The sequence below is a fragment of the Catharus ustulatus genome, chromosome 13 (assembly GCF_009819885.2).
Source record: "Catharus ustulatus isolate bCatUst1 chromosome 13, bCatUst1.pri.v2, whole genome shotgun sequence".
Classification (NCBI taxonomy): domain Eukaryota; kingdom Metazoa; phylum Chordata; class Aves; order Passeriformes; family Turdidae; genus Catharus; species Catharus ustulatus.
In genome coordinates this window covers 12,365,550-12,390,816 of record NC_046233.1, presented here as the reverse complement: position 1 = coordinate 12,390,816, position 25,267 = coordinate 12,365,550, and the positions used below count along the sequence as shown (strand labels likewise).

The 25,267-nt window shown below is 52.4% G+C and overlaps 1 protein-coding gene across 1 annotated transcript; it reads left to right on the top strand.

The window, feature by feature from the left end:
- The first annotated feature begins 204 nt into the window (after positions 1-204).
- RPN1 (ribophorin I) lies at positions 205-7,809 on the top strand. The gene is made up of 10 exons (XM_033071934.2): positions 205-469; positions 1,283-1,347; positions 2,508-2,814; positions 3,044-3,253; positions 4,166-4,358; positions 4,683-4,782; positions 5,051-5,189; positions 5,357-5,476; positions 5,946-6,191; positions 7,211-7,809. Exons 1-10 carry the CDS (start codon positions 242-244, stop codon positions 7,391-7,393), a joined length of 1,791 nt encoding a protein of 596 aa, XP_032927825.1. The 5' UTR covers positions 205-241; the 3' UTR covers positions 7,394-7,809.
- Positions 7,810-25,267: the final 17,458 nt, after the last annotated feature.

Genomic DNA, 25,267 nt, shown 5'->3' with positions numbered 1-25,267 from the left:
CTCACCGACAGAGCCGGAGCGCCGGAACTGCGCGAAGCCGAAACCACCCCCGGGACTCTGGAAGAGCCCGCCCAGATTCTCTCCTCAAGCACCACGTTAGGCGGGGAGGAGGGCCGGGCCTCCAGCGCATCTGGGCGCCGCCATCGCGAGCCTCCTCCTCCAGTGGGCGCCGCCATCTTGTGCCGTGCCCGTACAGCGCGTGCGCCGCCATCTCGTGCCCTCCCCGCGCGGTGTGCCGGCCATGGCGGGGCTGCTGTGCCGCCTGCTGCTCCTCTGCCTGGCGGCCGCCGGGGCCAGCTCCGACCTAGTGCTGGAGGAGGTGCGGCGTTCGCTGGACCTCAGCACGCACCTGGCCAAGATCTCGGCCGAGCTCAGCCTCGGCAACGCGCCGGGCGGCGCGGCCGCCTCCACTTTCCTGCTGGCGCTGGAGCCCGGGCTGGAGCCCCGCCTGGCCCACCTGGGCGTGCAGGTGAGCGCGGGGACCGAGCACCGAGCGCCGCGCCCGGCGGGGGCCGCGGGCACTGCCCGGCCCCGCGCCCGAAGGGACACGTCGGCACTGCCAGGCCCTCAGCGCCGCTCCCGGATCCCGCAGCCGGCCGGGAGCGGGGGGTGTGTGCCGAGGGGTGAGGGCGGAGCTGGGAGGCCTGGGCGGCGATGAGGGGGCCATTCACAGCTGGGCGGGGGTCGGGAGCCGGAGCAGGGCTGGCAGCCCCAGGCAGCGCCGGGACGGGGACCCGGCCCTTACCCATAGGAAGGTCGGAGGAGCAGTACGACAATATTTCTGGCCTATCCCCAGAAGTATTGTCACTTTAGATAAACTCTACATACAGCAGAGAGAGGCACATACAGTGCTCTATAGTGTACCTGTACACGTAGTTCTGTGTATACCTCAGCCGGTCAAGCCATGGTCCCCGTGGCCTGCTCACTCCCCAGTCACAAGAGAAATCACAAAAGCATTTGATCAATATTCTCATTTGTGCAGTTGTGTTGAGGTGAGTGTGCCAGCTTGGAAACCAGGCTGAGGGAACATAGGAACATGAGAGTTACCAGAAACCTCCAGTACCTGTTTTTGCACACTGACCGCACTGCAATTTGTATTTGTGAACAACATTATGAACGGGCCTTTTAAAAGAATTTCTTAATACCTTAGTTATATATAAGCTTGTACTTTCTGGGGGACATTCCCCCAAAAAAATCCTTACAGGGACTGTACAGACTTTGCCCTGGATGTGTTAAGTCCTTTAAAGGCAGCATACTGATCCCATATGTTGTTTGGGAACAGGTGAAAGGTGAGGAAGAGGAGGAGAACACCTTGGAAGTGAAAGAGACTAAAGTTAAGGGCAAAAGGTGAGTATCTCCTCTAAGGTCAGTACCTAGAGTTATGCATGGGGGGTGCATTATTGTCCTCACAGTGAAGCAGAGATGATACCCCAGTTCCATGTACCTGGAGATCACGAGTGCTTTCTTGCTCAGTCTCTTGTACTCAGTGCCTTGAGTAATGCCCTGGCCCCCTGGGACACCAGGTGAGAGAAGCATTTGGTCATGCACTTACCCATTACTCCATTTTGAGCTCTCAGACGGTTGGCAGTGGTGACTACAGAGAGTTTAGTGCCTGTGGCTGTGTGTGGAGTGCTACAGAGTGCTGGGTACCATGGCCTAGTACAGGGTCTTCCTGCTGCCAGGAGAGAGGATGCTGCTGTTTGCATCAGGTTCTGTACTGCCAAGCTTGGAAGATTACGTAGCTGCTGCAGGCAGGTGTTTTCTGAGCCATGAGAGTTGAGAGGTGAGCAGTCCTGTAAAGTGGCTCAAAAGCACAGTGCAGCTGGGTTTCAAGAGTATAGTAGCTGTGGATTTTAAGTTGCCAGGGCAGACCTTGGCTTCTGACATGGCTGGATGCCTGTCCTTGGGCCACTAGGCACAACATGAAGTATGTTTACTTTTAGCATCACATCGGTCTGTCCAGTGCATCCTTAAAGATTTGGTGGAGTCTCAATCCATTCTGTAGAACCTCAGTCCAAAACCTTGCTCCTATTCCTTAATTTCAGCTCCTGTGTGCAAAAATCTGAGAACAGACTTTGTGGGAACAGGTGCTTAAGATGTTTGTGATTTGTCTTCTGGACCTGTGCCCATGCTTCCTTTGATGCAGATAGATCATTCCTACCATCTTCAGAAGAATAGAAAAAATTCTTGCTGAAGCTTTATAAATGCAGGATTAGGGAGGGGTGTGTCACCATTCCCCTTCTAAAAAGGGAACTAGGTGTTTTTTTGTGAAGCAAAACTGTAACTGTGCCTGGACACAGTGAAGCATATGCTGCTTCCCCAGCACAGTAACCACACCTGCGGGACAAGACATCTCCGTGTTGTGGAGGAGCAAATAAAAATATCTGCCCAAATCACACATTACACACGTGATAGATACGTGGTTGCCTGTCTGCAGGGGATGTTGCAGTGGATGGATCTGAGTGCTCTCTCATCCCACATGACTTACCTGTTCTTCTCCCTTCCAGTGGGAAATTCTTCTCAGTGAAGCTGCCATCTCCTTTGGCCCCAGGCGCCAAGGTCCGTGTCTCTGTTGAAATGGTTTTCACGCACGTCTTGCAGCCCTATCCCACCCACATCACTCAAAGTGAGAAGCAGTTTGTGGTCTTTGAAGGAAATCACTATTTTTACTCACCATACCTCACCAAGACCCAAACAACCCGTGTCAAACTGGCCTCCAGGAACGTGGAGAGTTACACCAAGCTGGGCAACCCTTCCCGCTCTGAGGACACGATTGAATATGGCCCCTTCAAGGACATCCCTCCATACAGCCAGGTACATTTCTGTGCAAAGGGGTTGTGGAAGATGTGTCTCAGAGGCTGGAGAGTGGAAAGCGGAGGCTTTCACACAGAAATCACAGGTCAGCCATGAGTTAGACTGTGTGCAGGCCAGGAACACGTGCATCTGCCAAGGAGGGTTCTCCATGGCACATGGAGTGGATCATTGTGAGGGGAGCTTGCTACTTACTTTAGGTCTGACAGTTTATCTTTTTCTCCCTCCTTAGGACACTCTGAAGGTGCACTATGAAAATAACAGTCCGTTCCTGACCATCACCAGCATGACACGAGTCATTGAGGTGTCTCACTGGGGTAACATTGCGGTTGAAGAGACGGTTGATTTAAAGCACACAGGAGCAGTGCTGAAAGGGCCTTTCTCCAGATACGACTACCAGAGACAGCCAGACAGTGGGATCTCTTCTGTCAAGTCTTTTAAGGTTGTCATCTTGCATGTATATTTTTTATAACTAATGCAGTTGTCCTTTGCCTTTTGTTTGGTAACCTCAGTAATAAGGAACATTAAAACTCTGGTCTATTTTCAGAGAAAGCTTGTGCAGGATAGGAATAGCTTTTGGAAGCAGCATTAGGAGGTTATACACTTTATTCCATTTGCTGATCCAACAGACTGCATATACCAGGGCACATAGTGTTTCTCCACACTCCCACCCCTCAATATCAGAGACCCTCTAAATCCCTTACCCCTGTGTTGAGGTCTCTGCTTTGGGTTTTCCACTCTGCAAGGACCATTAATTCTGTCCCCCCTCCCCTTATTTTCAGAGTTGCCTCTCTCTCATATCCTCTCATGTTGAGCAGTATTTATTGGAAACTCACCCATTCATTCCTTGCTCACAAAGCACTCAACAAGAATTAAAGCTGTGGCTCTGCTAGCCAGTTTAAAAAGTAGGTTTTGGTTCTGGTCAGAACACATTTCTCACTGCTTGTAGCCTCCAGGATTGATTGTTGTAATTCTCTAGGGTGGTGCAGCCAAACAGAAATCTCACTTTGCTGAGTGTAAAGCCAGCAAGCCCAGTCAGCTAGGGCAGCAAGTTAGAGTGAAAAGGGAGTTGCTGTCCTGGTGGGCATGATGAGCTCCCTTGCTGTCTGGGGTGTTTAAGACTCAGCTGGAGAAAGCACATTCATTTGGAGGCCAAGTGATTTTAGTGCTGGCAGCCACTTGTGGGATTGCTTGTAATAGCACAATTTTACCACTCAATGCAACTGAATGGCCATTTTGTCATGTCTCGTGTGGGAGCACAGTTTCTCAGTGCTTACCACCCTTTATTGGTTTTGCCACTTTCACTGGAAGTAAATCCCCTCTAATGCACTCACTGCTGCTTCTCTCCTTACAGACCATTCTCCCAGCTGCTGCTCAAGATGTCTATTACAGAGATGAAATTGGGAACATTTCCACCAGCCACCTTCTTGTCCTGGATGACTCTGTGGAGATGGAGATCCGTCCCCGATTCCCCCTTTTTGGGGGCTGGAAAACCCATTACATCATTGGCTATAACCTGCCAAGCTATGAATACCTGTACAATCTTGGTGAGTGGCTGAGAGGAAGGGAATAAAAAACATCCTCCTGTGTGTTTAAAGGTAGTTGCTGTACAGAAAAGAATTGAAAGCTATAGTACACAGGACCTTAGCAACAACAGTTGCCAGCTATTTTTTTCTAGAATATGCAAATCCACTTTTTTTGTGCTTTCTTCAGGTATTTGTAGACATCTGGTTAAAATATATCTGAGTGAACTAGTGCCCCCTGCTGCACAATGATCCATGCAAATTCTGTTCCTGCCCATGGAAGCTGAGCTTCAAGGCTTTCTCTTGTCCTCTGAGGAACTGTAACCATTCTCTGCTCTGCACTCTTAGGTGATCAGTATGCCCTGAAGATGAGGTTTGTTGACCATGTGTTTGATGAGCAAGTTACAGACTCTCTGACTGTCAAGATTGTCCTGCCAGAAGGAGCCAAGTAAGTGTGATTCCTCCTGGCTCGTTACCACAGACAGTGCTGTGTTAGTGGCAATTCTCCAGTCTGCTCTAATGGCCTGGGGGACAGTGAATCAATACCATGACTCTGCATATGGAGGAGATCTTGGAACACAGCTTTGTTTCATTGTAGAGCATTATTTAAACTGCATAATTTACCTTGTGCTAGAGGCAACAATTGCTCAGACAAGTCCTGGGTTACATCATCTCAAACATCATGAGGTCATATGGGACTGTGGTTTTATCCACAGGAATATCCATGTGGACAGCCCCTATGAAATCAATCGTGCCTCAGATGAGCTTCACTACACATACCTGGACACTTTTGGACGTCCCGTTATTGTAGCACACAAGAGCAACCTGGTGGAGCAGCACATCCAGGACATTGTGGTGAGTGTGGCCTCTGAGCAGTTGTGCTTCCTCTGAATTCAGCAGCTCAGTCAAAACAGCTAAGAAATAAACACTTGCTGGACTGCTTGGGTGGCTCTGCTGCTGCCTGAGGAGTTAACCCTGCAGTAACATGGGGCACTGCTCAGTGTTTGGAACTTCTCTTGTAGGTTCATTACACCTTCAACAAAATCCTGATGCTGCAAGAGCCTCTCTTGGTGGTTGGAGCCTTTTACATCTTGTTCTTCACTGTGATTGTCTATGTGAGACTGGATTTCTCCATCACTAAGGTCTGTATGATGAAGAGCCCTGTGGGAATATAAGCAGTTTTCTCAGCTGATGAATGGTGATTTTTCATACCAGTAATTCTTGCTGAATGTTCCTGCCATGCCAATGTTTTGCTGGTTGTTTAAAGTCCTGTTTTTGTTCATCCTGAGCACTGGTACTCCTGTAGGGCTGATCTAATGTCATGAAGCTTACTAGAGTTTTGCTTGCTGCATAAAAAGGAGTCCCCCTGAGAAGAAGGGATGTCTGCAGTTCTTGCTCTGCAGTGTTTTCACTGTTAAACTGTTTGTTGGGCTGGACTAAATGCTGAAAGATGCTTCCCCTAACCAGCAGTTGCACCATTCACCTAAATACTTCAGTTGACTTAATTGCCAAGGGAACAGTTTCAGTAACAGTCCTGTGGCAGATTGCAGGCACGGCTTGATGTGGGTCAAAGATATGACTGCTTTGATCTTCCCTCCTGTCCTCTTGCAGGATCCAGCTGCTGAAGCCAGGATGAAGGTTGCCTGCATCACAGAGCAGGTGCTCACTCTGGTGAACAAGAGGCTTGGGCTGTACCGTCACTTTGATGAAGCAGTGAATAAATACAAGCAGTCACGGGACATCTCCACCCTGAACAGTGGCAAAAAGTCTTTGGAGATGGAGCACAAGGCCCTGACAAATGAAATTGCCTCTCTGCAGTCTAAGCTGAAGACAGAAGGCTCTGACTTATGTGATAAAGTAAGAAGTTCAGATTTATTTTATAAGCTCTCCTGTTCTTGGCTCTGTCAAGAATTCTGCAGGAGTTTTAATTGGTGGTTTAGTTTCTGCAGCCAGTCTAGGTTGGGTTTTTTCATCTGAAAATGGCTTGATCTCTGCAAGGGCATGTGAAAAGTGTTATTTTTGCAGTAATCTCAGTTATAGAACCATGTTAATGTTGCTAGTAAACAGCTGCTTGTGCTGTTTCTTAAGCAACTCTTGAACCAGCTGCATTTTTACAGATTAATTCTTTGGTAACACAATCCTGGTGCTTCTCATTGAACTCATGGCAGTGACACTTAAGCAAAAATAGAAGCTATCAACACATTTACAGTTCTGACTCTACTACTCACACCACTCAACCCAAATCTTCTCCCTCATCTCTTATTTTCTTGCACATTTGCCTTTGGCACTGACAGAGTTTTGGTAACACGATGCTGCTCTGGGGGTGATTTGCTCTAGCATGTTGAAAGCCATGGCACAATGAGCACACAGCCACTGTCCTTCCTTCAATATATTTTAACACTTACCTGAAACAGCCATTTAACCCAAAGTGAGGGACACTTGAAAGTCCATTTAGCCAACGACCACCTTGGTTAATCTGTTATTTAACTCAAAAAGTAGCTCTGTCATTGCAGACCTAGCACTCACACATCATGAACATTAACTGTAAGGACACAGCTTCCAGCTGTCAGAGCTGTGATTTAGCTTGAAGCCTTAAAAATTCATAATTGAATACTCTTTAACAGTCTCTTGCCAGTATTGGTCCTGAATCCTTGGACTCCCTTTTATCTGCACTCCTTAGTTACCTATTCATGGAGTATTTTTCATAATATGCTGGCTCAGGAGGCAACATTCAGGTATCAGAGATGTTTCTACTTAGCACTGACTTCATCTTTTGCTATCATCTGCCATCTCTTCTATTCAGCTTCACTGTAGGGATCTTTTTGTTTTGCTTTGTCTCCTGTAATACTCCCTTGATTTGTCACCCTGCCCCACAGGTAAGCGAGATTCAGAAGCTGGATGGCCAGGTAAAGGAGCTGGTGCTGAAGTCGTCGGTGGAGGCGGAGCGGCTGGTGGCAGGCAAGCTCAAGAAGGACACGTACATCGAGAACGAGAAGATGCATTCCAACAAGCGCCAAGACCTGGTCTCCAAAATCGACAACATCCTCGATGCTCTGTAACTCTGCTTTAGCAACTGCCCACAGGGGAGAGGTATGAAGGGAGATGAGAGTGATACACTTTGAGCCAAATCTCATTCCCAGCAAAATTTGGGGAAAAGTTGATGTGGAATGTCTGAAAGTACATTTTGTTTTTAGATTTTTCTATAGAGCCTGTCTGCTCGGCAGCATGTGCTGTGCAAGGGACCACGCCATCATGTTTGGCTGGGTAATGGGATTTCTTTACCAGAGGTGAGACTCAGCCAAGTTATGAAACAGTCTCCTGCTTTTGGTTTGCCCTGTATAGATGTGCTCTGAGTAAACACATGCAAGGAGCCAGTCTGAGCACAGACACACTTAGGGCAAAGCTGAATGTCTCAGCTCTGGAAAGAATAAAAGATACCTTTGTTCTACTTTGAAATAAAACAGTCACTGCCTTGCGTCTGCGTGTTGTGCTGGGCTGGGGGGAGGTGGAGGGGCTGGGTGGCCCCATCCTGCCCATGGCCAGGCACTGCAGTTCCCTCTGGAACAGAGTTCAGCCCTTACCACTCCTGTCTCCTGCCAGCTGTGTGCCCTGAGGTCAGAACACTGCCACATCACAGAGTCCTGACCCAGATAGGGGAGAAAACCAAACCCTTGTTTCCCAGGGATGTGCATGCACCTGCACCCTTATAGGGAGAAAAACAACAGAACCCCTCCTGCCATCCTCTTACTGTGTGCTGCATGTTAAAAAAGTCCCTGCATCCCTTGTGCTGCCCTTGTAGGTCCTTACTCACACTTGGATATCTTGGGGGTGTATGCAATCCCCTGCTAGTAACAGTCTCCTAAGATTTTTTCGTGTGCATTTTTGCCCCAGTTCACTGTTGAATACCCCAAATGTGGCTGCAGGGACAGCCACTATGGTTCTCCCCCTGCTGCCTTTGCCTGGCATACTTGTTTGGATCAAAGTGGTTAGAGATCCTCATACTGAAAAAACAGAAGGGCAGAAGGGGCTGTGTGTCCCCTGTTTGCCCTGAGCTGCAGGTGCTGGCAGCTGCCCGTGGGTGGGTGCATGTGCAGGGCAGGGGTGGTAAGTGGTGTGCAGCCCTCTCCCCTGGGCACCTGCAGTTTCCCTTGGGAAGCAGACTGCAGAGAGTCTGAAGGTTGCCTGCAGACCAGGCAAAGCACACATGGCTGCCCCACAGAGCAGTGCTCATGAGGATACTAGTGCCAAGTGTGGCTGTGCTGGGGAGGGAAAGTTTGCCACAGTACCTGCACTGGCACCCTGTGAGGCTTGAGGCAAACATAGTCCCTGGGCAGTGCTGCTTGTGAGCCCTGTGCTTACCTGCACTGCTGTCCCTCTGGCCTGGACCTACACAGCCCAGGTCTGTCACAGACACACTTGTCTCTACTCCTTACTAGCCCCTTTTATCTGAGATAAAAGTTGTCTTTATCCTCTCCTGGGATACTCTTCTCCTTGTACAGAGGATGCAGTCAGTTGGAAAGCTGTGTGCCCCAGAACCATACAGCTTCCAAAGTGGTTTGTTAGTCAGGAGTGTTTAACAGCAGGCCTGAGCCCAGGCACCCACCATATTGTCACCAGGTGCCAGCTGTGTCCCATGCCCACAAACCTCACCTGACACCAGAGTGAGGAAGCCTAAATCCCTGCCTGACCAGCTGCAAATAGCTAAAATCAAATAAATTGTCATTAATCCTTCAAGCCCAAGTATACACCATACTCAGGGAGTAACCACATGCATCCAAAGTCAGACAAGGGCTTCCTGTTTCACCCAGCCAAAGCAGGCAGGTCCAGAGGATGAGAAGAGGGATCAAACTGGTGATCCCTTTCCATTCCTCCAGCAGAGGAAAAGCAGTGCTACCCTTCCCTCCCAGCTACCGCTTCTGCCTGGCTGGACCCACAGCTGAGACCCCCTGAGGGTACAGTGGAGCTTGTGATGAGTGTTACAAAGCCCTGTGGGGTTGATAGTGCCTGTGTCCTATCCCAAGAGGATCTGATTAATCAGCATACACCTCCACCCACAGAGCTACTGGGCAGCTTTACATACTGCTTGCTAATGGAAACCACATCTGCAAAGATCGCAGCTATAAATAGGATGAAGGCAGCCCCAGCTAGAAAGGCCTCTGGTCCCCAAGGAGAGCTGCCCCAGTTCCTGAGACCGAGAATAAAACAGTGCTGAAGTGATGCCTCACTCCTCTCCACACAGCTCCTTTCTACCACCCTCTCTGGGGGGACATGCCTCCCACACTGTGCTCCCTGAGCCCCTTCTGCCCCAGTGCTGCTCCTGCAGCAGCACATACATCAGGGAACTTTTAACAAACACACAGCAGCAGAGTGGCCTAGAAACCTGAGCCATTTCTGGATTCCTGCAAATTTACTACTGTGAATAAATGAGAAAAAAAAGATAAAACACAGCACTTACCAGGAGCTTAGGATGGGCAGGAGCCAGGGGAGAGACTGAGCAGCAACACCTGATGGCAGCAAATTGGGGCTATAGCTGTTTGTCTCTGCCAAATTTAAAGGGAGACTTTCCAATCCACGGGCTGGGAGAAGGGATGAGGGTCATTGGGTCAGGAAGGTGGTCACCTGTTCATCTACTGTCTTCCCTGAGGGCTCTAGGGGATCTGGCTTCAAAATCTCTCTTCCATGGTTTGGTTTTACAAACTTCAAATACATCCAATGTTTTCAAATGATCTCCCTGCTCAGACTCTGTGACATGCCCAGGTAATGCTCCTGCCAGATGTGTGACCCAAGGTGCCCTCTGAGGACAGGAAGGAGCTACTGCAGGGCAGCCCAAATGGAGCCATCAGGGAGCTCAGTCTGTGGCTCCATGTGGGGGCTCAGGTGGGGCTTGCTTTATTCCCCCAGCCACTATCACCATGCTGGCTTCTGCCACCAGGGCCACTCCAGCAGGTTCCTGGCCAGGGCTGGCCTTGCCAGCACCATTTTTGGCTGGCTTTGGGATCTCCCTGAACTCCAGCTGCTGCTTTGCAAGGATATCCTTTATTTCTTCCACGCTTGGTAGGTCATCAAGTTTGAGGAACTGGAGCCAGCAGGTTCCCAAAGCATCACAGCCAGCATTGGGCAGGGATGTAGGCACTGCCACCAGGGAATCCAGGTATGAGGGCTCCTCTTCCTTTCAGCCACACTTGTGACCACCTAACCTGGGGGAATCCCAAGCTGATGGAGAGGGCCATCTCCTGCTGCCTTCAAAAATAGCCAGGCCTTCAAGAGAGGTGGGAGCTGCTCCAGGACTGTCTCTGCTGCTCTTCACAGAAGCTTTTCTGACTAGAAAGTTCACTTGTGATCTTGCTCAGAGAAAATTGGTTGGGGAGGTTGTTAAGAGTTGGGTGGCATCTGCCAGGGGATTGCAGAACAGCAGAAAGAAAAGAAAGGCTCAAATATAGGAGCATTTGGGATCCTCTGCCAGATTAACATCTCTTACATAGCCAAGCCCTTCTAGGAGTTCATTCCCAGTTTTATTCCTGTGCAGAGTTTGGAACCAAAAAGCTGGAAGGGCTGAAATTTCCATCCGCAGCAAAAGGAACAAAATTAAGAGAGAAGAAAAAAAAAAAAGTGTACGGAGCAGAAGGAAAAGGAAACCACACAAATGCAAGATTTGCCAGTGAAAGCGAGCAGCCATGATTTCAGATCCCAGCACAGCACAGCCACCTGCCTTGCACAGGCATCTCACTGCTCCCACCACCTTCCCACACCTCCCCTGCTCACCAGGGTGATACCCACACCCACAGCTTCTCCTGGGGCTCCTGGGCAGCCAGACAACAGCTTCTCCCTCTTTGACTTCTTGTTTACAGTCTTCCAAGGGAAAATAGAACAGAAGACCAGCCCAGGAGGTCCAACCCATCCTCTGGTGGATGCTCGAATTCAAGGGCTGGAAAGGAAATCATGTTTTATATTAGGTGCATGGTAACTCCCACCCACAGCCTCCAGCCCTAGCAGCCCTTCATCCATCCTCTGTGGGTGGGGAAAGCCCAGTACTATTTCCATACCATTGACCCTTTCTCCCCTCCCCATGCTGACACCTCCCCTCTGCTCTGCAAGCACCAACCACCTTTTTTTTAATTTTTCATCCAACAAAAGAAAATCACTGGGCTTAACTTGGGGCAAATCCTGCAGGTCTGCAGTTGGCTCTGGGGCTGCCACATCTCTGTACCCCTTGGGGGAGCAGAGCACACCCTGTTCAGAAACGTCTCTTCCAGCTGACCTGACCCTGCCACTTCAGCAGGAAGCAGAGCTGGAGCACATGCCAAGCACCATGCAAAGCAGTCATGCTTTAATTCTGCCTGCTGCATTATAGCCTTGGGGAGCACACCCTCATCACACCTGTGCACACCCTGCAGCAGCACAGGGAGTTTTGGCAAGTTCACAGGGTCAACAGCATCCATTGTCTGTCCACTTCATCTGTCCATTCCTGCAGTGGGGCCCAAAACCTAGGGTGCCCTATCCCCTTGGCAGACCTGGGAAACATTCCCTGCCAGGCTCCACTTGCTGTTCCACCATTTCCCTCCCTCCATCCCCAGTGATGCTGCTGGGTTCCCAGTCTACCCACTCTGTCAGCTGCTCAGCACCATCTGGTGGCTCTGGACTAGAGGCCCAGACATTTGGCCAGTTTGAGCTGCTGCTGGCCTATCCTAAGGACTGTCTCATACCCTCTTTCCCAGCACCTACTTCCTCACCAGTGCAAGGTGGGCTGTGTTCCAGAGAGGGACCATGTCCCAATGGGTGACAGTGCCCCAAGGGATGGGAGAAGATCCCCTGGGTGCTGACAGGGCTCATGAGGCGCTGCAATGGCACCTCACTGCCTCCACTGCCACTAGAGGCCGACAGTGCCAGGGGAGTGGCACTGCCATGCTGGATACCCCTGCCTGCCCTTTCCCCGGCCGCTGCTGGCCACACCGCTTGGGGGACCCATTGCCGTGCTGGCACATGGGCCAGCTCTGGCCTAGGATGGTGGCAAGCATCATTCTTTCTTTCTTTTTTTTTCTTTTTTTTTGGGCTTAAATTTATTATTTTTTTCTTTCCCCACTTCTTGCTCCTCCTCATCCAATTTGTCTTCAAAGCTGACATGAGAGAAAACCCCAAATGACAGCGCCTGCCCGGCACAGTTTTACCACAGTATCCTGAAAAAGGCATCTGGTGAGCTGATAATGCAGGGGGGCTCCGGGCGGGAGCCCCTGCCGGAAGCAGAGGACTGGTGGCGGTTGAAGGGCCGATGCTTCAGCACGGGCAGCAAACAGGAAACGTCCTCAGGGCACAGGGAGCTCTTCTGGGGCTGCTCCAGGGTCCTGAGGCACAGCCAAGGCAGCCCACTCCACCAGGGCCATGGTGGGCTTGCTTGGACCCCCATCCTCCCTGCCCAGCCCCGCTGCCATCTTGTGCAGGGCTCCAACTTGCACTGTTGAGCTTCCCCCTTCTCCCAAGGACAGCAGCCATGCACACTGAAGCTGGAGAAGCACTGCATGGTCAGGGTGGGCCTTTGCCTGCTATGGCAGACCCAGCCTTGATGGCTCTGGTGTCAGGGGATGTCCTCCATTTGTATCACTTGTGTGGCTCTCTGTAGTTCCCAGCCTGAAGCCTCTGCTGTGCCAGGGACTCCAAAGCTGATGGGGAACATCCCTCTCTCATGGGGACATGAGGGCTGAGCATGGCAGTGGCTCACGAGGCAGAGCCATGAGGTGCAGAGCATCGCCTGGCCAGCAGGGACGCAGCTGCCTCAGCCCAACAGCACAGGCTGGAGAAAGCCGACCCCAGCAAAGAGTGACCCGAGAGATCCCACGTCTCTGAGTTCAGCATGTCATGGGACATTCAAAAGAGAGGAGCTGCCCCCAACACCTTGGAGAGCACAGAGGTAGAGAGCAGAGAAGCTGTGAGCTCACACCTAAAGCAGGAGCTGCACTGCACATTGTGTTGGGTCCCTCCTCACCGAGGGGAGATGTTGGCTCAGGCACGCAGGCTCTGCTGGCTGCCTCCGTGTCATTGTGCCTCTGATCACCACACCCTGTCACATGCACCTGCTGGACACACAACCTGGTGCTCTGCCCCCATCCTTCACAGTTCCTGACTTACAAGGCTACTGGGTGGCTGTGCAAGGCTCTGCCTGGAGCTTGTCTTTAGGACAAGCTTGTCTTTAGGACTTGCTCTCAGTGAGGTACACAATCAAAAAGACCATGGGTGGTACTTGCCCTCTGACTCTTGAACTGGTCTTCACTAGATTGGTCCAGGGCTTGCTGGGCTTGGACTGAAGTCCAGAGATGCTGGCTTACCAAATACATTCCCATGGTGAAATTTTCATGCTCATCACCCACAGAGCAGCATCACAGTGGCAGTGGTTCTGAACAGGGATGGGGAGGGTGATGGTGATGCTTGGCATCTCTTTGGTAAACCTGCTGTGCAAAGAGAAAAAGGGACTGGTGAAGGAAATGACAGTGAGGAGCTCAAGGCCAGCCCCCAGGGCTGCTGCCACTAAAAGGCAGGATGGTGTCTTCAGCCAGATCCAGCTGCTCAGGGTCCCAGGCAGCCAAAACCACACTTCTCTGCTGCTTAATGTACACACCAAACTTCTCGTGTGCCTCTTTGGCACCCATGCAGATTATACAACTCAAGGCACACAGAAAGGGATGATGAGGAGGATTTAGAGAAGCTGGTGGTGAAAGAGCACATCCACATGATGTGGGTTAGCAGGGACAAGGTATGAGCTGAGGAATGGAGGATCAAGTGAGTACCAGCTCTGGGCAGGTGAATTACTGAGGTGCTAAGGCTAAAAAGAAATAATACAACCAGAGTATCAGAGTGAGCATCCTAGCTGAGTGTCCGTGATAAATTGGTCCTTCGTATCAGGAGGTGCTGCTTGCGATACATACACCTGGCTTGTTTGGAAAGGAGCTAGTGGGCAAAACTGCAGGGGTTGGAGGATTCCTCATCATCCAGATAAATGAATGATACTCACTTCTGAATTAGCCTGCAGCTCTCCAGCAGGTGGGTGGATGCAAAAACCTCTTGGCTTTATCCCAGCCAACACTGTGAGCAGCACCACCTCTGTGAGAGATGGGTGCAGAGCATGGGCAGCAGCCACAGGAGCCAGGAACACAGGAGGGGCAGCAGCCACAGGAGCCAGGAACACAGGAGGGGCAGCAGCCACAGGAGCCAGGAACACAGGAGGGGCAGCAGCCACAGGAGCCAGGACCACAGGAGGATACCCATCCCAGGGGCAGCCAGCTGGGCTTGCACCCTGCCTGCCCTCCCTTCTCAGCCCATCCCTGCTGGTTCCTGCGCCCGCAGTGCCCCCTGCCTTTGCTTGCAAGGCCCATGCAGGGTCCTAGGTCAGCTCTACCCACAAGATTGGATGTAACCTCCACCTTGGGACATTCCCACGCCAGAGAATTAGAACAGGCAGCAGCTTTTGCTACCTTTGGGACACCAGTTGCTGTGCCATAGGGCGCCTTCACATGGCAGCTTTATGAACTGGCAACAGTTCTATTGGAGATCAGTGCCAAAATTTGTTAACCTTACACTTTACTGATGACTTGCAAGTGGACTTCAATTTTCATTGAAGCATGTATTCAGCATCCTTGGACACCCAACACATGTAGTGAGGGAACGAGGCAGCCCAGACAGGCACTGCACCCCTTGCTTCTGCATGATTTACCCTTGGCTGGTCACAGAAGAAGATTTTGTCACCCAGCTCTGCCGTCTGTGCCCACCCTGGCACTGCCCCTGCAGCCTCACAGCTAGGAGCAGGCGTCACCTTCGCAATAGCTCCCAGCACAGGAGCGTGTGTTCGCAGCCCTCCACCCACTCCGCTGCAGACCTGCGAGGAGGGAAGAAGGAAACCCGACTAGAAAGGGACTGAGATGGAAAATACCTCTCCCTGACTCTTCATCCAGCCCAAAGGACAAAAAAGTCCTTGGTCCCTCTTCTCCTTGCGGCGGAAAAGCCGGGGCTGCGGTGCTCGGGGGATGCTGTAGGTAGGAGCCCACTCCTTGCTCCAAGCGTGCAGCGGGGCAGCTCCCAGGATGCAGGCACCTCCATCTCCGCGGGATGCAGGGCTGTCCCCCCAGCCCCCCGGCTCCCGCTCGCCACCAGGGGTCCCTGCAGGCCCGCGCTTCGCCCGCCGCGGGGACAAAGGGACACCCTGGTTCCCCTGCCTCGGTCACCCTGGGCTGGAGTTTCGAGGGGCTTTGCTGGCTCAGCCGGGCCAGCACGGAGCTGAACCCCAGACTCGGCATGCAGAGAGGGATGCAGGGCAGAAACAGGAAGGATGAAGGAGGGAGATAGGGCAAAGTTGTAAACAGGGTGGACATAGCCCCACTGGACCCCAGCTCCTGTAACTACTTATTTAAGCCTTGTTTTGGGGCTGTTTTTCCTCTGATTTATCCCAGTGAGACTTTTGTTCAGTGTGATGCCATGGGCAGGTGTTAAGGGGCTTGGATTCTTTTAAGGGAGACACATACACAGTGCCCATGGCACAGATGGGAATAGGGAGGGAAGGTGAGGCACTGGAGGCTGGGTAGGGACATGGAGTACCTAACTCAGATGGGAAAGAGCCTGTCATCAAACAGCAGCAAGGAGGGCAGAGAGAAAACCAGTGCACCAAAGGTGATGTAGCAAAGGAGGCCTCTGGGAGGCTCTTGTACCTGCTTGGTGGAAGCTGTGGGGTCCTGAAGAAGCTGTGGTGATACCAAGGACCAGGCAGTGGGGGACATACTGAACAACTAGCCTTTCTCTGGTAATGTGGGCAAGGCCAGAGCAGCTGATACCAGTGGCAAAGGGAGCTTTGCTCTTCACACAGTCATGGAGAAACACCTTCTTGCAGCAGAGAGCACTCCTATCACAGTCAAAGCTTTGCTGATAGGCAGCAGAACAAACCTGGCCTGGGCAGAGACCCACAAGAGATGTACCTCAAGGTCTCAGGCAGTGAGCAGTGCTGATGTTCCTGTTCAGGCTGGTATAGAGGGGCAGGTCCCCCACCTGCAGAGGTGGGAGGATTTGCAGGACAGGGCTGATAAGGGTGATAGAAACATTTCAGGTAAACCCTTTGCCCCTTCCTCTCTCCTCAAAGGCTGTAGGTGGGAGATGCAGATCTGCAAATGCACCAATGCTGAGAAAAGCAGTATCTACTGCTTTTAAGGGGCCTTTCCCCCCACAATGTTCTCCAGTATCTGTTTGAGTGCTGTCTGCCTCAGTTTCCTCCCCTCTGACAATCTGACATTAATCTCCCCTGCACTGCTGTCCTGGTCACGTTCATTTTTATCACAGTTCCGTTAGTGCCTGGCTGAGCTTTCCGGGCACCGGCGGGGCCCTGCGTGTGGTCCTCATGCTGGTGCTGCCAAGCTCCTGCAGTCCTGCTGCCACCAGTCACCCCAGTGGGGCTGCCCCCACCCTCACCAGTCAGAGCTGCTCACCACATCAGGATACAGAGCAGTACACCAATTCCGGACGGGCTTATTTCAGCGCTCTGGTCAACCGCAAGCACGGCGTGTTTCACAAACACGGCATGTCAGCCCCATGCAGCCTAACGGATGCTCCGGCTGCTCCATGAGACCATGCTGACAGCAAGATGCCCTGCAGGCACCCCAAAGAGAGCCCAGCCCGAGTCTGGTGTCTCTGCTCCAGGCCAGTCATCCTGAGGCTAGGTAGATGGGAAGCCTGAGGTGTGCTCAGCTTCTTTGGTTCTCAGCCTGGTTTGCAGTGTCTCAGCATGTGGCTGGCCAGGAGTATGGCAGAGGCTCTGTGGTGGCAGCTTGGGTGCACCCATGGCACCTGCCTTCAGCAAACACAGGCTGCAGCAGAGCAGGATGTGCCAAGCCCATGCATGACCCGTGCTGGCAAAGCTGGGCCAGGCAGGTGATGGCACACACTCAAGTTCTCTGCCACTTAACGAGTTATCAGCGCTAGTAAGTTATCACAGACAAACAAAAGCTGCTGCTGCCAGGCTGTGGTTTCAGCAAGGAGCCCAGGCAATCAGTGCAGCTGACTGAGGGAGCAGCTCCTTGTGCTGCAGTAAATGCCCCTGGCACTGCTTTGCTGACCTCTGCAGCTCTGTTCAGGTACATGTTTCTACTCAGTTTGATTTGGCTTCTGAGGCGTCAGCAAAAATCGCATAAGAGGGAACATGATGGAGCAGGCACAAAAGGGCCTGCACAGAGCAGGAGAGCAGCCTGGGGAAATTCCATGTATGGACATAGGTTCCCTTCTGTCCAGTGCCTGCTCAGGACATCACCTGTCACCCCAGGGAAACAACACCCTGCAGGTAATACCCTCCCTACAGCCCTGCTTCTGGAGCTGCATCCAGTCCCTGCCCATCCCCATCCCCATCCTGACCCTGCCCCCAGCCCCCTACCTACCCATGCCCACAGAGGACTCATTTTCAGGCAGAAGGTGCTCCCTCTGTGCTGGCTGCCTGCATAGGCTGCCAGTACCCTCGTGACCACGCTTTCCACAACTGCACCAAGCACAGAGCAGCCCTTGCAGTGCTGATGTGGATCCCTGGGCAGGAAAGCATCTCAGGAAGACAGGGGTTTTGTGGCTCTCCAGGTTCTATTTCTAATTGTTCCTGATTGCAAATGATCAAAAAAAGGAAAAAGAAAAAACAATGAACCCCTATGCACACATTAGCTATTTACCTGCATGGCCCCCTTTTCCCAGGTCCTCCTGGTGCCTCCACACGTCCCATCAATCCAGGGCTCTCCAGAGCTCCTAGATGGCAGTGACGGCCTTGAGTGGTATAGATGCTCTAGGAAAAAGCTGATTGCCCACTGTGGGCTCCCCCTGCTCCAAGATATTGTCAGAGTCCCCCAATCCAACAGTGAATTTAGTTTCTCTTGAGCCAAATATAATTAATAAAACGAAGAAATGGAAAAGCAAACATCAGGCCCACAGTATAGGCAGTTTCATCCCCTGTGAACACACACTGCCAGGGCAAAGGGCTCACCCCCGTCTGCAGTGAGTGGTGGGCAGCACAGACCTCCAGGGTCAGCAGCAGAGGTACTCAGATCACCACCCCCTCCCATCTCCTCTCTCCACTGCAGACAGGCCTGTGCCCTGTTTGCCTGCACCATGGGAAGGGTGTCCTGGCAGAGACAAAGCAGCAGCACCTGCTCTGAGCGCATCCTGCCTGCGTCAGGAGGCAGAGGCTGCTGAGAGACGCTCCTCTGCTTGTCATCGCTGCAGCTTCTTCTCTTCAAGGTCCTATTGTGCCCCTTTGAGCACATTGGGAAGCTTTGCCAGACTAATCCTGCCTGGTATCCAGCCCCTCTGAAACTGGGAAAACAATGCCAGCCCTTAACTTTGTAATCCCAGCAAGCAGGGGAACACGCACGCTTTGCTTTGAAGGTGGCCCTGCCTCAGCCCATCTGTGGGGCAGGGCTGGGAGCCTCTGTCCTCTGTTGTCGTCCTGTGACAGCTCCAGGAGACATCTGTCACCGCTGGCCTGGTGCAAGCACGTGGCCAAGCCAGTACAGCTTGTTGGAACGGGCTCTGCACACCCCTTACCCTCCTCCCTCCTCCTTTCTCCTGCTGCAGCAAATCCAGCTGGAGGGGAAAGGCTCCCCCAAGCCACCATTGGGATGTGCCTTCCCCAGAGACACGAGGGCCAGCAGCTCAGGAAGCCTTGCAAGGCGCTCTGGGTCTCCTCAGACCTCAGAAGAGGCTAATTTACCCAGCCCAAATATTCCTCCCTTCCTCCTGTAGGAGGTCTGGGGAATGTCACTGGTGCCAGCAGGAGGGGAGATGCCCTCCCCACCCACCCGGTAAGGGACAGGCTGCTGGGGAACAGTGGGGTGTAACCCAAACAGGAAAACTGTCAGGGACCCAGCCCTTCCCAGCTGGGACAGGAAAGAGACACTCTGGGTCCCACTCAGGGCCCAAGCCGGGTGTGCTGGCAGCCACAGTGGGGACATCCAAACATCAAACAGAGCCCACGCTGGGGTGTCCATCCCACCAGGCTCTTCTCAGGGTCACCCCATCCCTTTACTGCCCACTCAGGACCAGATCATTCCCAGATCTCCTGAACCTAAAGACAAGGGTTTGTTTCCACTGGGAAGCTGCAGTGGAAGCCGGCCAGGCTCGGGATCCTGGGGGGATTCAGAGGCTGGGGCTGCAGGGACCCTGTGGCTCCTGTCCAGGGAGGAGTCCTGGCCCACAGCACAGGAACAGCTTGATGCCCCGGGCACAGCATCTCCCCGGGCTGAGGGACAGGGAGCGGGCTCAGCAATGGGAAGGCAGGGAAAGGCAGAGATCGGAGGAGGGAAAGCATCCCTACAGACTGAAAGAACAGAAGCGACATCCTAATGTCGTCCGGGGGGTCCCAGGGCTGCGCTCCGGGCTGGCGGCGAGCCCGGCCCCGGGGCCGCCGGAGGGCACCATCCGCCCGCTTTTCCGAGCACAGCCCCGGCCCGCCAAGCTGTTCGAAGGCACACGAAAGCTGCTCACATCTACAGCCTGCTCTCTAACGCAAGGACCCTCCTTCTCCAGCATCCCTAATCTCTGCTCTACCCCATGCACGGGGGAATGTGTGAGAAGTGGTCACAGGCCCCACACCGGTGACAATAGGCAGAAGGGATCAGGACCCAAATGAGACGAGGCAATCCCACAGCACCAGACACCCCGATCCTGGGGAGGACACAGTGCTGGGCCACATCGGTATTCTGGTGTTAGAAGTGATGAGGTTTGGTGCACTCATCAAGGAAGGTCACTGAGGCTTATTCCCCTCTGGTGATGGGTGCCTACCTCACCCCATGCTGAAACTCACCCATGTGTGGTAGGGACAAACATTGCTGTGCACCCACCTGAACTCTGCTGGTTCTCAGAGAAGCCCAGCCCCACCTTCAGTCCTGGATGTAAATGTGCCCTGGATATGACACAGAAAGCTAAAAGGCACAGCATGGCTGTGGATTCACATCAAATTACTGTTCAGGCTTGAACACGCAGAGATTGAGGAGAGAGAACTGCCCGACCTCGACCCGTCCCTGTCCCCAGCCCATGCCCACCACAGCTGCCTTCCCCTCTGCACCCCGGCCCCTGCCTGCTGTCACCGCGCCGCTTGCCTTTATTTGAAGCACCTCGCCACTCTCTGCCAGGACGAGCCCCTGTCAGTGGTGTCATTCCCGCTGTCAGCGCCCGGCCGCCCTGCAGGTGTGAAGACAGGACGGCTCTTTGTGTGCGAGCCTTGCCCAGCCGCCCCCGCCCCTGCGCTGGGCTCCTTCCAGCCTTTGCTCCTTCCAGCCCCGGCTTTTCATCGCCTCCCCGCTCGCCCTTCACAAAGGGCATCCCTGTCCTGTGTGGGAATGGGAGCTGTGCTGGGGTGCACATCACCCAGAGATGGGTCTCCCTGGGGCTGGGGTCCCCATGGGGTGAGGGAAACAGGGACACAGGTGAAGGTCCTGGGCACGCCACGCTGTGGGACGGGACACAGCCCTGAACAGCAGGGTCACAGGGACTCTGCACACCTCTACACATCCTACCTGCGGCCATGCAGCCAGGAGAGGAATGATTTTGGGTGTGCACTGCTCCATCACCCCACACAGGGAGCAGCCTTGGATAGAGCCCACCGTGGTGCTTCTCAGGGTGGGGGAAACCTGCATCTGTGTAGTTTGTTCTTTACTGAGCTTTGTGGGGCTAAGGACTCTTACCACTATGGAGCAAGTCTGACCTCCTCCACTTCACAGTTCCCAATTCATTCCACTGAGGAATTTCCCCGGGGAGAACAGTGAGGCAGTTGCCATTATGTCCAGTGGGCTGTTTGCCTGCAGGCAACTGGGGCTGGTTTTCAAAACACAGAGAGAAAACAGGTTATGTCTGAAATATTTGCAGCTCTTCCTGTAACAACAAAAACTCTGCCTGCAGCTTCTGGCCTGGCACAGATCACAGCCCCTGTGTTTGTTTGGTGGCCTTGAGATTTACACCTGGCCAGTGGGGACAGGCAGGGAGACCTTCAGTTGCAGCAAAGAGCAGAAAGTGTGTTGCCCTGGCTGCCTGCCCTATTCCAGGCCAGGCATTTCTGTGGACTTGGGATATCCTGCTCCTTCTGGCCCAGGACAGCAGGTGCTGCCCAACCTCAGCAAATCCCTCCCTCCCTGCAGGCACAGCAGGCTGTGCATGTCCCCCAGGTGGGACAACAGATGATGGAAAGGAGCAGATCCTCTGAGCAGTGGGCTCATGGCCTTGGGTGCTTCACAAAGGAGTATTCCTCTTCCCCTACTCCAAATCTGCAGTGCTTTGGGCACCATTAAATCACAGTGATTTGAAAGTTTGTTTTGCAGTTCATTGATCCCACACTGAGCTGGCACACACTGGCCAAGCAGCAGCAGGATACAGGGCACAGAGTTAGGCTGGGAAATGGTTTCTCCATCATGTCTTCCCCCTTTCTGAAAACAAACCAGGCTGCTCACTGTGCTCAGTTCCCTGCTGCACTCTCCACTTTCTAAAGCCTTTGCCAGACATTCCCCTGTGACTCCCCTCTGCAGAGCCCACGCTGCAATTGCTGCCCCTTCCTGTTCTCTGTCCTGCAGATCATTAACTAGCTCTGCTCTCTCTCTTTTTATTTTTTTCTTCTTCCCTTTTGAACGTATCAGCCTCATGGAATCAAAGAGGCATTTCAGTGACTCAGGCGTTTCCCATTGCCCTATTCCAGCATCCTCTACTCTTAACGCTGAGAGCTTTTCACGTCCTATTTGGAACTGATAGGAAGCCCTTTCATTGTTTCACTACATGGATATTAACACTGATGAAGGAAATGCTCCATCTGATAACAGAACCGTTGAAAAGAGCACCATTTCCAAACGAGCAGACTCGGAGACAGTGCATTCCTGCAGCTCTCACCAGCTCAGCACATTCGCCTCAGGCAGCTCCAGCATGCAGGACCAGCTCCCCACTGCCCATCCCTGCAGTTTGGGATCTCACTTCAGCACCTCCAGAAACTCCTCTTCCCTTGTCACAGCACAGGACAGTGCTCAGGTTTATCCTTGAGATCAACTTGGTGTCTTCCAGGCTGTAAGGAAAAGCAACATTTGAGATGTCTGGCTTGAGTAGCCCAGTGGCCAACTGTGAGGTCAGCCTCTGACTGGAGGGAATCTGTGTGTCTCAAGGAGTCAAGCAAAAAAAAAAGCATCCTGCCTGGGAGGACATCAGCTGGCATTTAAGGCATTCTCTGAGCAAGTGTCCGTTCTACTTACCAGCTTTTAATTAATTAATCCTGAGAGCCCCTCCTGGGGACGAAGTCTCTTAAATGGAGCTCAGAAGGGATAATAAGTCTCTTGAGGGATGGCTACAGGAGAGCCAAAAGCTCCATCTCATGCCCCAGCACTGAGTACAACCACCAGCATCTCCAGGGGCTTCCCAGCCTGACAGCTCTGCCATACCCCAGGGTCCCCAAAAACAGCACAGGCAAGTGAGCAACTTCTCTCCAGGACATGTCCCAAGTCACGCACCATGGCAGAGAAATGCCTCTTTCCAAGGTGGTTTGATTGTTTTAGCACTTTCTGCTTTCCCTGAGACCTCTCCAAAGCCAGATGGGCAGTGTGGTTTTCTGTCTCTCCTGAAAGTAATTTCCTCCTGCTGTGGCTGCCCTCATCAATTAGTGATCTCTAAATAGCCTCCCTGATTGCACAGGGACATCCGGAGCACATCATCACCGCCAGTTTCCTCCTCTACCTGGGGAGCAGGCTTTTTCCAGAGCCTGGAGCTGGGTGGGGAGCACCCCTCTGCCCAGCCCTCTTTAATGCTTCCCACCACTGGGTGACTTTCCACTCTCTGCCCATGTCCTCCCACTCCCATGCAACAAGAAATTAAGTTTTCAGCCTTTGATGTTCTGGTAACACCCACACCAGCACAGAAAGGTCCCTAAGCTCTACCTGAGCTGCCTTTGGAGTGGTGGTCACACCTACACAATTCCACTGAGAAGCACATTTATCCCATTCACTCCTGACAATCAGGGTCAGTGCAACCATCCCAGAGGATGCTCCAGCTTCCAGAAATTATGATCAACACAATCTCTGTTACCAGCAAGCCTCCCAATTCACTGGACAGGTCAAAAACAGAACCAGAAAGCTTTGGAGGGTCACCCAGCACAGGGACCATAGGGGAGTGTGGCTGAGACCCAGCCTGACAGCATCTACCTTGGACAAGCTTCTTCCACCTGGTGACACTCTCCATGTCTCAAGCAGGATGGAAATGTGTGGTCACCACTGCATGCTTCTTGCTGAAGGACAGCCATCACTATTTATCTCTTTCTTCTGCTGACCAAGCAAAGATAATTAAATCATAATAAAGTCAGACAATATCCTAAGTTGGAAGTCACCCATAAGAATCATCAAGTCCAATGCTCTGCACAGGACAATCCCAGGAATCTCACCATATGCCTGACAGCATTTCCCTATGTTAAAAAGCAAAGCATTATTGAAATAGAGAAAATGGGGTTATTCATGGCTAGCTACCACTTTTCTGCCATTTTCCTTTCCCAGACGATGCGCAAACCCCAAATCTGATGGGTCCTCTGCACTTATTCAATAGATGAGCTATTGTGGGCTTCCACTTCTGAGTTACTACAGCAGCCAAGTTGGCTCACAAACCTGGAAATAAAAATTCACAAATTTTTAAACATGTGTGTGTGTAGAAGAAAAATCAGGGCATCTATCGGAACATACATATCTCGTTTATATTTTTTTGAAACCTCCCTCACTGGGATCTTGCCTGGGCCATGCAGCAGGGCTGTCCCATAGAAGCTGCTATTCTGAGGAGCCAAGACACTCAGTAGTTAAAAAAATTTCTTATTTTCTTGTATCTAGCCTCCAAAGGGCTGTCTCTGGCACCACTGGAGGAAGTCACCCAGTGTTTTGTTCTCGTAAACTGCCCCTTTGATCAGCTGTGATTTGAGCAGATCAAACAGCTCTGAGGACGTAACCACAAATCCCAGGACATGCAATGACGGGCAGGGAAGCGGTTCTCCAGCATGAGCTGGCAAAGCCTTGGCCATCACAGTCGGGAAACAGCCCCCTGCCCTGACCCAGCCCAAAAACCCCAGTGGGCATCTCCGAGTTGCCACAATGGCCACGGCCGACGGTCTGGCTGGAGCCAAACTCCTGGACGTGGCTCAACAGGGAAACACTCCTGCCCTTCCAGCACGCTGGGCCACAGCACTGGCACTGCACTGCCCAGCCCCAGGCACACAGAGGCTTTTCTCACCATCCCAGACTGCTCTGTGGCTGTTTCCTTTCATCCAGCTCCTTGCCCATCTTTGGGAACTCACACAGCCCTCACCCTGAGCAGCAGAGCCAGCTTGGAGGTATCTGACCCAAATCTGGATGAAAGCCAGACACAAGCCTCAGGTGAGTGCCCATGCTCATCCTCCTGGGCACACAGAGAAGGGCTTGGGTGGAAAATGAGATTCTCGAAGATCAGGCTGTACCATGACATTGCATGTTTGACATATTTTTTTCTGTGTATAACAAGCAAGGGACAGGAGCTCAGCACACAGTTCCTCAGTGGTCCCTACATCTGGTCTCCCAATAAAGTACTTGGATATACACAAACCACCATGTTCCTTATGTCTTAGAAAGCAGGTAGCAGCTGCCCTACAAAGCAATGTCCAACTGTTTGGTGCCACAAAGGCGCATCCCCTACGGAGATGTAGAATTTCTGCTGGCTAATAAAGGGTTTAGTGCATGTTCTGCTCTTTCCCTCTGTGGCAGCACTAACAAATCCTTTTCTCTACCAGTTCAGGTCTTCACACACACATCCTCAGGGGCCTTGAAAAGCCCAGATAAACAGTGGGACAGGCACACTGAGCTTACATAACTGATGTGCATAAAAAAGTGCATGTAAGATAGTCATGGCTTTTCTGCTCCAAAAAAGGGAGCAGAGGGTCTGCTGGTGGGCTGGATGAG